The sequence below is a fragment of the Spinacia oleracea genome, chromosome 4 (genome assembly GCF_020520425.1).
Source record: "Spinacia oleracea cultivar Varoflay chromosome 4, BTI_SOV_V1, whole genome shotgun sequence".
NCBI classification, from domain to species: domain Eukaryota; kingdom Viridiplantae; phylum Streptophyta; class Magnoliopsida; order Caryophyllales; family Amaranthaceae; genus Spinacia; species Spinacia oleracea.
This window is the reverse complement of record NC_079490.1, coordinates 31298785-31315704: the sequence shown is the minus strand read 5'-3', so window position 1 is coordinate 31315704 and position 16920 is coordinate 31298785. Positions and strand designations below refer to the sequence as shown.

General features: G+C 40.4%; 1 protein-coding gene across 1 annotated transcript; it reads right to left on the bottom strand.

Annotated features, from left to right (window-relative positions):
- Positions 1 to 14610: 14610 nt before the first annotated feature.
- On the bottom strand, positions 14611 to 16422 carry LOC130471435 (uncharacterized). Its single transcript, XM_056841557.1, has one exon. It carries the CDS (start codon positions 16420 to 16422, stop codon positions 14611 to 14613), a length of 1812 nt encoding a protein of 603 aa, XP_056697535.1.
- Between the last annotated feature and the right edge of the window lie 498 nt (positions 16423 to 16920).

Below are 16920 nucleotides of genomic sequence, written 5' to 3'. Positions count from 1 at the left end.
CAAACGAAGTCTAATCTCAAGATCGCAAGATTGGGATTGTCCTCCCATAAATCGGGATGAGATGCTTAAAAGTTGTACAAGGCCACTCGGAGAGCTAGAAACTGTGAAATGCATGGCCGTGCTCGGATGAATCATAGGCTATGATTATCTGTCTATTTGATCAGTTGAACTCTGAAACCGAGGAACACCTCTGGACATAATAAGGATGACAACTCTTACCTTATGTTCAAGAGCAAGCATCGAGCGACAAAGGAATTAGGAAATGCACACTTGTCCCTAAGGACAAGTGGGAGACTGAAGGAAATAATGCCCTTGGTCCAAGTATGCATTCAATGTTAAGTCTAATAAATGCGGTTCAGTATTAATTAACAAGTTAATAATTCAGTGAGATCAAGTGAGCTGAATGCCTAGCTAGAGGCCGCTTCAGTTCAAGTGGAATTAATGATATTAATCCACAGCTTACTCTTGACTAAACCCGTAGGGTCACACAAATAGTACGTAAACGGATCAAGTATTTAATGGCATTAAATACTCCATCTATGGATATTCGGAATCGACGGATCTTGGTTTCAGTGGGAGCTGAGATCGTCACAGGCAAGAAATGAATACTCCGGAAACGATGATATTGCCGGAAACGGAAATATGGATCGTATCGGAAATATAAATATTATCCAAGTCGTAGATGTTGCCGGAAACGGAAACATGGTACGTATCGGAAAATATTATCGGAAATGGAAATATTGCCGGAATCGGAAATATTGCCGGAAACGGAAATATTGTCAGAATCGGAAATATTATCGGAATCGGAAAATAATTCCGGAAACGGAAATATTAAATATTTGTGCGAAACGGAAATTAATTCCGGAATCGGAAATATTAAATATTGTTCGTATCGGAAATAAATTCCGGAATCGGGAATTTAATCAGAAGCGCGTCGTGCGAATTAGCATCGGACGAGACTTGCTAGACGAAGGCCCAGCACGAAGCCAGGCCTACGCTCAGCAAGCCCAAGCGCCCAAAAACACGCTGCAAAGCCACGCCCGGTCCAGCGCAAGGCCAGGCCCAGCAATGGCCTTGGCGCGCGCGCGAGGCTGCGACGAGTGGGCTGGCGCTGTGCGTGGGCCGCAAGGCCTACGTGCGGTGCTAGCGTATCACTCGAAGTGTGTTACTCGAACCCTAAGGCTACCGGGATTTGTCATATGATTAAATCTAATCCTAAAAGATTTAGTTTATTTAATTAGAGTCCTAGTAGGATTATAATTAAATAAATTAGTATCCTAATAGGATTCCAAATCCTTTTCCATAACTCTATAAATAGGTGCCTAGGGTCACATATTTACAGAGAGTATTCAAGTATTCAAAGTGATTTTTGAGAGCAAAAATTCAGTCATACAATAGCCTATAAGTGCCGAAAATTCTAAGTACCTTAAGGGCGATCCTAGTTGGTCAAGCTTAAGGTGGATCCGGACGTGCTGTGGACTATCTACGGAGGGACGACACTTGGAGTCCTAAAGACTTGTTCTTGTTCGGTTCGGGCGCAGCTAGGGAAGGCACGCAACAAAGAGTATGCATCTAAACTATGCTAAATGATTATGTGTAAATAATATGCTTTCCTGGCTTTATGGTTTTTCCGCATGATTTATGAATTGTCATATGTATCATAACCTAACAGTTAGTAGCACTAAAAATTAAACAAAAAGAGAAATTCATACAAAAGAAACTAAAGCATACCGAACGAGCATCTATCGGAAATGAGGCATGGAGATCCTCACCCTTGGGTACATCGGGAACAATATCGATAATCCTGTAGCTTCTCTCGCCGATGTACGAGACCTGGTCATCGGGTGGCACCCAAACACCGAGAAAAACAGGCTCATGATGCACACGCAAAATAATTCAGCGTACGCAGCCTACATACAAAATGCGCATCTAAATGAAAAGTAGAAATAAATACCTTGACCACCGGAGGCAAATGAATCTGATCTCGTAAGAACTCCCAATAATTGGCTCTGGCCAACACCAAATTCTCAACGGGCAGGCCACGGTGCATGTCCGCCAACCAGCTTCTAGAGACGCTCTGCGGACGTAGGATGGTCGTCGGAGGCGCCTGAGGTACTATAACGTGCCCAAGAGTCTGCATGGTGACTGGCTCTCCGAGAAACCATGTCGGACCCCTCCAGCCACAAAGCAAAATCCGCCTGTAGCTCGACGATTGGCTCTTTTGTAAAACCTCTATAGTCCCTCGAAGTCGGGCCCAAGGAGACCAAACCACATATTTGCACATAATACAAACAATCAGGACTCTCGCACACAACGAGATAAACCAAGTAAGCGAATGATAGCTACTGAAATAGGGTACGCCGTGCTAATGAGAGTCCGCACCTCGGACATCTTAGGGCGCCCACTCAAAACCCCTGTTGCACCCCAGCAGTCACCCATGTGAAAGGCCAAGTTCTTCCTCCCAACAGTAGGAGCAATAAATTGCATATGCTCAAAGGCCCACAACTGTGAACATACACATACTTAGTCAAGACAAAGATACAACAAATTTACAAATTAGTATTACTAAAATTAAAGAGGCACATACCTCGACAAGTCGTGGCACGTCGCTCATCGAGATAGGAGTCATACTGGTCCTATCTGGGTCATCCATCACCCTCACAGTCGTGCTCATATGGATGATCAGGTTCGCATAAGTTGGCCCGCCCCAGTAGTACGAACCCAAGGTAGTCACATCAGTAAACAAGGGGATGAACCAAGCATCAAACCTCTCAGGCCAGTTCAACAAGAGCGTCGAAACCAAGAGGTGCAAGTAGAAAATACGGGCACGCATGACTGCCGACTGAGGATCTTCAGCGTTGATGCCCTCCCCCAAGACGAATGCTAAGTCAGAGTAGGGAATCCCCTTCCCCTTGTGGTGCGTCATCCGCTCAGCCATCCACGGACCAACAAGAGCCTCCACCACTCCGCATCAGGCATCATACCCTCTCTAGGAAGAAAGGTCGAAGTCCCAGAAAAAGAAATGCCACTCAGGGCAGTGATATGCTCTGGGGTGATTGTCATCTTGCCCCAAGGAAAATGAAAGGTGTTGGTAGTGTCCCACCACCACTGTAAAAGACTATTAGAAACTCCCGTGACATGTTCGGACGCATCACCTCCCGCATGGTAAGCACTACGGGAAACAAAGTGCTAAAGTGCACGACCGTCAAAGTGTCTGGATGTAGAGAATCTAGTAAAGTGGTAAACACCGAGCCACCATAGACCTGAAAGAAATCATCAGAGTCAGCCACGCCCGCCCTAAAACGGGATACTACGTGGTGCTCCAAGTCGTAATGGAGGTCCTGCCCGTCAAAATGCATGGGACCCTGCCAAATCGACTCATCATCCACCTCCTCATCCACCTCTTCCCCTCCCGTAGAGGAAGTAGAGGCTCGAGCGGTCGATCTCCGTAAAGTAGACCGTCACGCAACAAATGTCTGACCGCGGCTCACACCAGTGGTCTCCCGCCTTAGTATACGTGTCGTACGCATCTCCCGCGGCGTAGGCTGTACTATATAGCCCGAAGCGTCCTCCTCACCCTCTGGCTTGGAATGATACTCATCCGACATACTATTTTTACAATAAAAGGGAAATGTTAAGGCATAATACCTTAACCAAAAGAATAACACCTACCATTCTAAGATTCTATTACACCATACTTAAATGGAGTCAAACAATTTTGTTCCTTAAGTATGAACATGCTACTATGTCCAAAATAGTTGTATACTCCTACATGCAAAATTCAATAAAAAAACTCCGAAATCCAAATCCATACATTTTCTACCACTCATAGATTATGTATAACCCAAGCAACAAGACAAAAGTACCTACATTGGATCCTAAGTATCATTTTGTAGGTATATTTGGGGGCTAATTCAAACAAGCCAAAAATAATGAACATTGATGTACTTGCAAAAAAAACAACATACAAAGACACTTAAACATGTCATTAACATCAAATTCAAGCAACCAATTGCAAGAAATTGGGCCAAAATAAAAAAAAGTCCCAAATCAATTTGAGCATAAATGTCCTACAAAAGTTTACTCGAAATTAAGCCAAAAACTCAAGAAATTCAAAATCAGTTACATAAATGTGATCTAGGATTACGTGTTAACAATTTTGGTGAAGAAATTAAATCAGCAAGAACCCAGCAAAAATCAGCAACAACTTGAGAGAGAAAACTCACGGAAATGGCAAAATAGCAACAGCAAAAATAACGAAAAAAACACCAGAATTCAGTTTTAAAGACGACTTGCACAAAACGTTTCTGGCGCCCAGTCCCATGCGTAAGAATATTCTTGCGCACAACGGCCCAACAAGAGATTTTTTCTTGCGTTCAAAAGATGCTCTGACATATTCCTTTTCGGGCCACTTAGACTTAGCCCAACTGTAAATTAACCGTTATACTTTACAATTTCCTTCCTGAGGAAAAAGTAACGGTCTTCCAAAATTATTATTTATTTTAGAAAATAATAATAATAAATCGTGGGCCCACCAATAGGCCACGATCTCTTGGGTTATAATCGTGATCCCCTAACCGGTCACGACCCCAATCATTTTCATCTAAATTTCTTATTTTTTTATAAATAATAAAATCTCAAGTTATTTTATTTCAAAACAATTTAAATTTTCCGTTTTCTAAAAAGACGAGAGTTAAGTTTAAGAATTTTCATATTCTTAAAACGAAAGTGCAAACTAAATTCAAAATTTTCCGTAAACCAAATTTCTATCTCCAAAACAAAGTTCAAAATTTAAAGTTTTTCGCTTCTAATAATCGAGAGGCAAACCAATTTTTCCGCTTCTAAAAAGTTAGAGTCAAGTTTCCGTTTCTAAAAACGAGAGTTAAACCAAATTTCTACTTCTAAAAAGCGAGATTAAATTTTTTCGCTTCTAAAATGCGAGATTAAAGTTTTCTGCTTCTAAAATGCGAGAGTCAAATCGAGTTTTCCCATTTTCTCTAGAGTAAGTTTTCCGCTTTCTTTAAAAAAAAAGTAGGACAGTCAAGTAGAGTTTTTCGCTTTCTCTCTAAAAAAAGCATGACAATCATGTAAAGTTTTTCGCTTTCTTACGCAAAAATCAAGACCGTCAAGTTTTCAATTCATCTAAACAAGTTTTATAAAAACTCTGTCCCTACTCGAACATCTCCAATGACATCGCGAGGAAGTATAAGTTCCAACCAACAAATCTCCAATGACTCGTGAGGAGAAATGTTGACATTCCAAGTGATGACCCTTAAGTCAAATGTTATCACTCGGGGGCTCGTGAGACCCTCGCACCCGAGTTAGTTTCCCAAAATTAAGTTCGTTAGACGCACTCGTATACAAATACTTTGATCTTCGTCTTAATCAGCCTCAATCCGAGCGGGACTAACTGTAGACGCTTCTAATGCCTATGTTTGACGCATGTCCCCAAGGGTATAAGCGATAAGTTCAGTGACGGAAAAAAATATCAACTTGTCAAACCGTATTCCTAATCAAGCAACGAACGTTGTAAGACTGACTGACTCTTTCCCCAAACCCACATTTCTATTTATAGTAACAGATATTTATAATAGCTTCCACTCTAAGTATTTGCTAAATATAGGAAACCGTCCAAGATAGATTTACGGGCAGAGTTTCACTCCAACTCAACCTCTAAAAGAGATTGAAAACGGAGAATCTTAGTTGTATTCTAATTAAACTCCAAAAAGAGATAGAAAAGCAATAAACGGAGTTTTAGTTGCATTCTAATTAAACTCCTAAAAAAGATTGAAAAAACAGAGTTTTAGTTGGTAACTAGTATAGCACCCGTGCGATGCACGGTTTACTAATTATAATAATAGTTTTACATAGATTTAAACTACATATGGAGTATAATTTAATGAGTAGGAGAGGACATGTTTACATTAACATATTATTAATTTTTTTGTAATATTAATTACCAATTAAATGCAGACTCTCAAAATATTGCATTTTTTTTTACGTATGGAGGTTTAGTGGTGAATACATGAATTTAGTTAGATATGTGGTTCTAGTAAGCTAGGTTTTTCTTCTCCATGTTTCTCTTATTTTATCTCATCGCCTCATATGGCTTATGTCATAAAGAGAAGTCGAATCTTCTACACATACTGTAGACACTTAAATCGTGTCTCCCCATTGGGATGATGACGATACCATTATCCTTGCTAGGTGGTTGGAACAACTCCGTGCGGAAGTCCCAATTGCTAGAATATATTCCAAGAGCCAAAGTCCAATCCCCGAGGCCGTTCCCATTCCGGAACTCGGTACAAAATTCAATTTCCGAAAACCAATTTCAAAATCCAAGTACAATCTCACCCAATGGACCACTCCATTGGTTTTACAAGGCCTTTTCCAGTCAAAATGACACTAAGCAATCCAAATTTGGGCACCGACCCACAAAACCGAGCAAGCCGGGCCTCGTCCCGTAAAACCAAATTCAAAAACCGAAACAACTGGTTTTTAGTCGCAAACTTCCTTAATCCCCAAGCAAGACTTCGTGCCAAGAAACGTACAATTCGTACAAAGGTACGCCCACTTCAAGACAAATGCAAGGACGACATCTTCGTCCTTGCTTGGCAGCTTCTGTGCCATGTCAGCATCGCCTGGCGCAGCTGCTGCGCTGGACGCTGGCGGCAGCTGGCGTTTAGCCCTTCATTTTCCTATTTAGACTCCTAATTTTCAGCATTTTAGGGAAAGCAATTGAAAACAGAATGTCGTAATACAAAAATTGCCTCTCAACATCAAAATACAAAAACTCTTCAAAATCCAATACAACTTCAAATATTTAAGCAATTGGGAGCTCCAAAAGGAATTCTAACCTAAACCTAACTAGGTAATTCCGAATCCCAATCCTAATCTATTATGTTTCCTTGATTTCTCTTTCAAAATTATTAGTAAAGTTGGCACTTTTATTTTTAAAAGTGTCACTTACAACAATCATACATTTTTACAAAATCAACACTTTAAGTGATACGAATACAAAGTTTCAAGATTCAATGATGTTTAAGGTTGTTTGTAATCACTTCCTTAAACTAGAATCATTTTCAAAACATTGAGTAATCAAAAGCGAGGCCTTTCTAATGTTTAAAGGTCTAATTTTTGAGATTCAAGACTCCACTTTTCAAAATTCAAGTTCAAGTTTCAAGGTTCAATGATGTTTATCCCCTACAAAGATCTAGGGTCGGGCGACTATGCTCTTGAGTCTTGGCACCTTGAGTACTATCCCCTGGCTCTTCCTGCAATCATTCATCAATCTTCCCCTTACCCTAGCGGCGGGAGAAGGAACTTGTTAGTCTTCCAAAATGGGAGGATGACGAACCTCCTTTGGACTCAGAACGGTCAAGCACCGGATGGGCCACACTCCGGTCACCTTCCTCATGATCAGTTGATGCAGGGCGTCTAGCTCTAGAACCTCGGACTCTTGCTGGTCCGGAGAGAGAAATGTCCCTTTGGCTTGGGCCATTCATCCATACAATATACCCCGCAGACAGAGTAGCAGGCTCAGGTGGGTATTGAACACTCAAGAATGATTTGGCGACACAATACTGCCTCCAAACTTCAAGTCGATCATCATTCAGCACAACAGGTTTCGGATTCTCTTCAGCATAGTCCAGGATTTCCTACTCCAAGCCGTACCGTCTCATCACTCGAGCAGGTGAGTAGAAGACTAACATTGTGAGTGTTAGTTTCACAGAGTTCCTCAAGAGGGGGGGTGAATTGATATTTTACGGTTTTACAAAAATTAAACTACTAGGAACAGAAACAGTAAAATATGCAAGCGAGATTTAGCGTGGAAAACTCTCTAGGCCCAATAGAGAGGAAAAAACCACGGCCCCTTTGGGGACTTAAACACATTCACTAGTTAGGCAAAACAACTCAGTTTCTTTACAAGCCTAATCTACTCGGGCCACAATCTGTTAGTCGCCTCTGACTACAGATGACCAGGAACAACCCCTCGTTGTTCCTTCCCTTATAGAAACAGTCCCTCAACTTCTTCTCTTCACAGATCTCTTGTGAGATCTTCTCTCTTGCTCAAGTAAGCCTGACCCAGGCTTAACATACAATAACTCAACACTTTAGATTGAAACAAAGAAATATTAAACTAATACTAATACAAGATATAAGACCACGTAACAAATACTGCTCTATATGGGAACAGGAACATACTCTTTAAAGATTAAGACTTTAAGGGTAATACTTGAAAGCTTCTGATTAATGTAAATAAGTCTGATGAAAACTTTCGCAGAGAACTTAAGGTGTATATATAAGAAACTAAGAGTTTACCCTAGATTCTAATTCAACACGATTTGGGACTCTTTTCAAAAGATAGATTTTCGATCGCAAATAACTTCTTTAAAACGTGTTTAGATAAAATCAATCTTTACGGATTTGAGAGTTGTGAATTAACTCAAAACGTTTAAGAGTTTAACCTTAAGTAAAATAGTAAAATCAGTTTTGTATATCGACATTTATCTTTTATAAAACAAAACTGATTTAGGACTCTATGAAATATTATGTTCCCATACTAAGCTATATTTGTATCTACTGATCTTATACCTTTCTGGACTCTATTTGACTTGTTGGGCTTCATACTCCTTGGCCCATGATTTAATCTGTCCATACGTTTTAGACTTGTACTCTTCATAATATTGGACTTAATGTCCTTGTTGCTTCGCAGCTTGCCTTTTTGTATACTTGTCCTAGCTTACAGTGACTTGCTCCTGTCATTCTTTATTTCAACAATCAGTAGAGTGTAAGCTTATCATCATTAAAACCCAGGAATCAACAATTTCCCCCTTTTTGATGATGACAACCTTACAACTTAATAAAAGTAAAATATATATGAATGACTGAGGAATGGAACATGTAACCTGACAGTCAAGTACCAAGATCAATCTTAGTCAGGCACAGAAGAGTCACTGAGGTGTCGAACCTATGTATAGATACCAATAGTTTTGAACACAAGTTGCCCCTCTTAATATCTTCCCCCTTTGGAATTATCGAAAAGGGTGCAGGGGAAAAACGGTTTCTCGAAGCAGAAGAAAGAACATGTGTGAATTATGTTACCCTTCCAATCAGATAGACATCATGCAGCTCAAGTCAGTCAACGAGTTTGATCGCACCCCTGCAAGCAAAACAAGGAAAACGCAACAAAGAGCACAATACAAGCAAACAATCCTACAAGTCCATGTGGGTCAACTATCATAACGTAGGAAAAGCGCACTAATGATCATTAGTCATAAACTTGGCGCATCAAAACCATCCAAAAAAAATGTTTAGAGAGCAGGCAAAGATAAAATTTTTTGTGAGATAGCAGAAATATAAGGGGTGGGGTAATCACAGGTTGTAGCAGGGTCAGGGTTGGGGTGCAGCAGCATCAGCAGGAGCCACCTCTTCTATCACCATGTCAGTTAGTCGCTCCGTCATGTCATTCAAGAACTCAGCCTGGTCCTGCTGCATCTTATGTATCAGCTCCTGTAAAGATGTGACAGCAGACAGTAGAACAACATTGTCTAGCTACAGTTGATCTACCTTGGTCATTAGGAGATGAATGGAGCCATCTAGTGAGGGAGCAGCAGACTGAGTTTCCCCTTCCTTGTCCGAGGCAGAATCCTCAACCCGATACACCGGAGGTACTCCCTTGGAGGAACTGGCGAGACGGCTGCTACGGCAAATAGGCTGAGTGGACACAGGGGAGAGATGAGGTTGTTGGATAGGTGAGGCGGATGGTTTTGGACTTTCTTCTTTTGGGCCCGCATTGTGAGACACATCCTCGGACTGACCCTCTTCTTCTTGACAGGGAAAGGCCACCTCTCCCTCTTCTTCAGAAAATTCCTCCTCATCATCTACGTCTTCTTCTCCCTCTTCTTCCTAAGGTGTAGTATCTCCCACATTCGTCTTACCAACACAGACGACTCCATCAACTACACTCAAGCTGATCCCATTCAAGCAAGCTTTGTTAAGAATATGGGCTGGAGTAAGAGGTTCAGCTGTGTAACGAGTAAGGTCAACTCCAACCTTTCTCATGATGAAGGTAAGAAGAGACCCATACCCAATCATATTGTTCTGGGAGTTGGAGTGAGTGAGATGGGAAATAAAAACAACAGGAAAGTTTATTTGGCGTTGGGATTCTAGGAGAAAAATCTAGATCAGATCTAACCTGCTTGCCAAAGCACGTTTGTCATGACGTGGAACAAGACCCCTTCGTACCACATTAAAAAGAACTTTTTGAAATGGAGTGAGGACAGACTGGTTGAGAGCTTTTGGGTGCTTACCTTAACCACCAAAATAAGAGTAAACTTCCTTCATTGTTGCACCCCCGAGCTCAATTGGACCCTTACCCTTGTGATAGACTTCCTCTCCTAACACAGGGAATTTGAACCAAGACCCCAATTTCTCAGCATCGAAGCTAAATTTCTTCCCATTTACCTCAAAACTACAAACCCCCTTTTGATTGACAAAGTTTGAGCAAAATTCCCCCATTGCTTCTGGATACATGCAAGCTTTAGAACAGACCTCAAAAAGATAAGTCCAACCTTGAGACTCGATCGACTCCAACAACTCTACAAACCCTACTTCTCGACACCAACCAAAATCAATGCTAAGACCAGGGAGCATACGATCGGGGGGAAAATAGAAAAACTTTGTGGGTTCGAGTTTTACCTTCTTCTCCATTGGAAGATGAGGTTCCCCCTGAGGCAAAGCGGCGACTTCCTTCTTCAAGACCAGCTTTCGTTTGGTGGTGAGTTTTGCAGTTGATTTTGTGGCTGATGGTTTGGGAGTTATGACGATGATGATGGGTGCAGAAGGAGAAGATGAATTTATAGGGTTTGGGAATTGAAGTTTGTAGAGGGTCATGATGTTATAGGGAAGGCGGTTGCGATTTACTAGGACAGATTTTGAAATTTAAAAATTGGGGATTTGATAAGAAGGAGGGGATGTTCCGAGAATTTTATAGGCGGAATGATTGGAATGGGAAGAGTTTTTGTGTTGGGAATCGGAGTGTGGGAAGCGTGTTTGAGTGAATAAAAATGGAATAGTAATGCATGCACCGGGTTTTGTAAGATTCGATGAATCAAATTAAATGCTTTCCATTCATTTTTAGTATTCCCACTTAGACCTCGAATTGAAAGCAAGTATTGGAAACAAGTGCGATTACCTTAATAGTGTGTAGACGTGGCTGTGGTAATGCACACAGCTGGATTTTGCAATCTGAGTCTGATTGTTAGTCCATTCAAGAGAAATTTCATAAATAAAAGCAAAGACATAATAAAAGTAATATATATATATATATATATATATATATATATATATATATATATATATATATATATATATATATTTTTAATAATATCCAGTGAAGTTAGAAAGTAAGTAAAGGCAACAGTTATCATTGTATTCGTATCATACCAAGTTCTAACCTTAGCTTGTCATGTCTGTCCCTGTTAAGTGGTTTGGTCAAGATGTCAGCTACTTGATCTTCTGTGGGACAGAATTCAAGTTTGACCAGTTCCTTTTCCACATAGTCTTTTAGAAAGTGATGCCTAATGTGAATGTGTTTGACTCTTGAGTGGTGGACTGGATCTTTTGATATGCAGATGGCACTAGTGTTGTCACACAGGATAGGAACACATTTTAATTTCATACCAAAGTCTCTAAGTTGTTGTTTGATCCATAGCATTTGGGAACAGCATGAAGCAGCAGTTACATATTCGGCTTCTGTTGTGGATAATGCCACAGTGTTTTGTTTCTTGGAAGCCCAGGAGACTGCACATGCTCCTAGGAACTGCACCATCCCTGATGTGCTTTTTCTGTTTACTAAATCACCTGCATAGTCAGCATCTGTATATCCTTTGAGATCAAAGTGATCATAGTTTGGGTACCATAGGCATAAGTCATCTGTTCCTTTTAGGTATCTTAGAATTCTTTTGACTGCTGTGAGATGGGATTCCTTAGGATTAGATTGAAAGCGGGCACAGACACCTACAATGAATGCAATGTCTGGTCTGCTTGCTGTGAGATAAAGTAAAGAGCCTATCATACCTCTGTATCTTGTTTGATCAACACTTTTACCTTCTTGATCCTCATCTAGTCTTGTAGTTGTTCCCATTGGTGTGTGATTGCTTTTAGCAGACTCCATTCCATATTTCTTGATGAGATCCTTTATGTATTTCCGTTGATGTATCATGATGCCTTGTTCCGTTTGTTTGATTTGAAGACCTAGGAAGAAGTTAAGTTCTCCCATCATGCTCATTTGAAATTCTTGCTGCATTAAGTCAGAGAATTCCTTGCAAAGATCTTCGTTAGTAGCACCAAATATAATATCATCAACATAAATTTGAACAATTAGTATGTCTGTATTTCTTGACTTAAGGAATAGGGTTCTATCAACTTTACCTCGATTGAATTTATTGTCTAGTAGGAAGTGAGAGAGTCGTTCATACCATGCTCTTGGAGCTTGTTTTAATCCATATAGTGCTTTGTCCAGCTTGTACACATGTGAGGGGTATTCTGGATCTTCAAATCCTGGTGGTTGTTCCACGTAGACTTCTTCCTTGAGATGTCCGTTTAGGAACGCACATTTTACATCCATTTGATAGAGTTTGAACTCCATGTATGATGCAAACGCTATAAGTATGCGTATTGCTTCCATTCTGGCAACTGGAGCAAATGTCTCTTCAAAATCTATCCCTTCTTGCTGATTGTACCCTTTGACGACCAATCCGGCTTTGTTCCTAGTAATGGTTGCATGTTCGTCTTGTTTGTTTCGGAATACCCACTTTAGGCCTATTACTCTGTTGGCTAAAGGTGTGGGCTCAAGATGCCATACTTTATTCCTTTCGAATTCATTGAGTTCCTCCTGCATGGCAATGATCCAATCAGAGTCAGTTAGTGCCTCTTTATAATTTTTAGGTTCAATCATTGATAAATAGGCATAAAAAGCGCAAAAGTTTTTAATTTGTGATCTCGTTGTTGTTCCTCGTCCAAGATCACTAATTATTTGGTCAAGTGAATGTGAGCTTTGATGTTTCCAAGGTCTGGGCTGGAATGGTGTAGTGGTTTCTTCAGCATGCTGTTCCACTTGAGCATTTGGTTCCGTATGATCCTCAGTTTGCGTTTTTTCCACTTCAACTGTGCCTCCTTCAGGTGTTTCAACATCCTGAGCCTGTTCTTCTATTTGAGAAGTACTTCTTACTTCTTCGTCTTCAGTTTCTCTTGTGAGTCCTAGTTCGAAGTTTCCGTCAGGGGTTGTACCTGTAACAGAGTTTTGGGAGTCAGTTTCATCAAATATAATATGTATGCTTTCTTCCATGCACATGGTCCTTTTGTTGAATACTCGATATGCTTTGCTGTTTGAGGCATATCCCAAGAATATAGCTTCATCACTTCGTGCATCAAATTTTCCCAGTTGATCTTTTCCATTGTTGTGGACGAAACACTTGCATCCAAAGATTCTAAGATGTGTTATAGAGGGTTTTCTTCCTCTATATAATTCATATGGGGTTTTGTTTTTGACTGCTCTAATTAATACTCGATTGAGCACATAGCATGCTGTGTTTAGAGCTTTGGCCCAGAAACTTTTTGGAAGTCCACTAGCAATCAGCATTGTCCTTGTCATGTCTTCAAGAGTTCGATTCTTTCTTTCAACTACACCATTCTGTTGAGGAGTTCTAGGTGCAGAGAAGTTATGATCTATTCCTGATTCTTTACATAGGTCATCAAATTTCTTGTTTTGGAATTCAGTACCATGATCTGATCTGATGTGAACCAGTTTGTGATTGCTTTGTCGTTGGACCCTAGAGGCAAAGGCCACAAATTCTTCAAATGTTTCTTCCTTGCTGGCTAGGAAAATTACCCATGTGTACCTTGAGAAATCATCTACAATTACGAGCACATATCTTTTTCCACTTCTGCTTTGAGTTCTCATTGGTCCGCGTAAATCTATGTGGATCAGCTCCAGTGGTCTTGTTGTACTGATTATTCCGTTAGACTTGAAGGAAGACCTTACTTGTTTTCCTTTGATACAGGCATCACATACTGATAATTTTGCGAACTTTGTATTCGGAAGACCTGTGACTAAATTTTTTGAATTCAACTTGTTCATTAGAGAGAAACTAGCATGACCAAATCTTTTATGCCACAATAATGGATCATCTTCAATAACGCTGAGACAGGTCAGATTGGAGTGAGGAACAGAGTTAAGGTTTACCACATATGTGTTCCCTTTCCTCTGTCCCTCTAAGATCACTGTATCAGTGTTACTGTTGATAATCAGACATTTATTCGAGAAGAATTTAGCATAATTTCCTTTGTCACAGAATTGAGAGATGCTTAACAAGCTATGTCCTAGACCTTCAACTAAAAATACATTATCGATGGAGTGAGACTTTGACTTACCGACCTTACCAATCCCAATGATGTTACCTTTTTTATTATCGCCAAAAGTCACAGTTCCACCTTCATAGGTCGTGAGTGAGAGAAATCTGTTTCTGTCTCCTGTCATGTGCTTGGAACAACCGCTGTCTAGATACCATGTGTTGTTCCCCCTCACTTCGACCTCCATGAGAATTTTTAGTTAGAGTTTTTAGGAACCCAGCATAGCTTGGGTTCCTTGCTTGGAATCAAATCGCTCTTCTTTACCCATTTAGTCCTGGTGTGTTCTATGTTCTTTTCCAAGCCTCTTTGGGTTTTGGGACATGAGTTTCTGTAATGACCAATTAGACCACAGAAGGAGCATACTATGTCACTGTAGAGATCTACTCTAGTCTTTCTAGGGTGACGTTTCTTATAATTGAAACCTAGTCCTTCTGTGCGTTTGGTTCTAGCTTCTTCTATCCATTTAGGTGTTCCTTCTATTCTGTGTCTAGTCTTTCTAGCTAGTTCATCTTCTAGGTTGGTCTTTTCTTGGTGAATCTTGACTAGTTCCAGTTGAGTTCTTTCTAGTTCACCTTTGTAGAGGATTTTAGTCTTGGCTACTTCTAGATCAATCAATTCTTGCTTTAGCCAGGTGTTTTCACTTCGCAAGGCTTCACAGATTTCTTTTATGTGGAGGTTCTGATCAAAGAGGTTAAAGAAACGATTGTCTATATCTATGTTAGTATTTTTTGTCCATTCTAGCTCATTAGTAAGTTCCTTTATGGTAGTCTGGTGTTCTTTATCAGAATCTAACTTTTCTTTTAGGAGATCCTCATAATCACTAGTGAGACAGGAAAGTAGGTCAAACAATTCTAATTTGGAAAGATATTCAAGTTTATTTTTAATTTGAGCGAGACTTGCCTGGAATTTTTCAGATTCTGAGTCAGATCCATCTTCTTCATGTTCAGCTACAAGGCACAGGTGAGCTGTTTCTTCGTTGGGTTGTTCCTGTTCCTCATCCGAAGAAGTGTCTCCCCATGCAGCAATCATGGCCTTTCTCACCTCAGTTTTGGAGAATGAGTTCCTGTTATCTTTGAATCTATCTTTGGTTGTTTCCTTTCCTTTTCCTCGTTCTTGATCCCAGAGGGGACATTCCCTAATGCGATGTTCCAAGTTTCCACACTTATGGCATCCAGTATCAGTTTTGGAGAATTTCCGGTTAGGTTTGCCTCTGTGATCTCCATCTTTATAGTTTCTGAACATTCTTCTGAATCTCTTAGCAAATAGGGCTGTTTCCTCATCCTCTTCAGAGTTTTCATCATTTTCAGTTTTTAGAGCGAGGGCTCTATTTTTGTTATTCTCTGAAGGTCGTGCATTTAGTTGCAGTTCATGAGTCAGGAGGGATCCAGCTAGTTGTTCCAGGTTAAACTTGATGAATTCTTTAGTTTCCTGAAGAGCAGTTACCTTGGCCATCCAGGGATCCTGTGGAAGACTTCTTAGAACCTTTCTAACTTGTTCCTCAGGGGTTATGATTTTGCCAAGAGAGTTTAATTCATTGATGATGTTCGTGAAGCGGGTGATCATGTCTTGAATTGTTTCAGAAGGCTTCATGGTGAACAACTCATACTGGTGCATTAAAAGATCAATCTTTGATCTTTTGACTTCGTTTGTTCCTTCATGAGTAACTTGGAGAAGATCCCAAATTTGCTTCGCATTCTTGCATCCCATTACTCTATTGTGCTCGTTTGGACCTAGTCCACAGTGAAGAATTTTGACAGGCATGGCATTAAGCTCAAGTTTTTCGTAGTCGGCTTTGTCAAATTCAGCAATCAGTTTAGGAACGGTTTCACCAGAGGTGTTTAGCTTAGTGACTTGGAAGTCTCCAACTTCAATGACTCTCCATACTTGATAGTTCTCAGCCTTGATAAAGATCTCCATCTTGTTCCTCCAATATGAATAGTATTTGCCACTAAACATTGGAGGTCGTTGTGTTGAGTATCCCTCTTCGAGTTTCTCAGTGGTGTTCATAGCTTCAGAATCGTTTTTCCCTACAGAATTACCTGCAGTTAAAGGGTTCTGGCTCTGATACCAATTGTTAGTTTCACAGAGTTCCTCAAGAGGGGGGGGGTGAATTGATATTTTACGGTTTTACAAAAATTAAACTACTAGGAACAGAAACAGTAAAATATGCAAGCGAGATTTAGCGTGGAAAACTCTCTAGGCCCAATAGAGAGGAAAAAACCACGGCCCCTTTGGGGACTTAAACACATTCACTAGTTAGTCAAAACAACTCAGTTTCTTTACAAGCCTAATCTACTCGGGCCACAACCTGTTAGTCGCCTCTGACTACAGATGACCAGGAACAACCCCTCGTTGTTCCTTCCCTTATAGAAACAGTCCCTCAACTTCTTCTCTTCACAGATCTCTTGTGAGATCTTCTCTCTTGCTCAAGTAAGCCTGATTCAGGCTTAACATACAATAACTCAACACTTTAGATTGAAACAAAGAAATATTAAACTAATACTA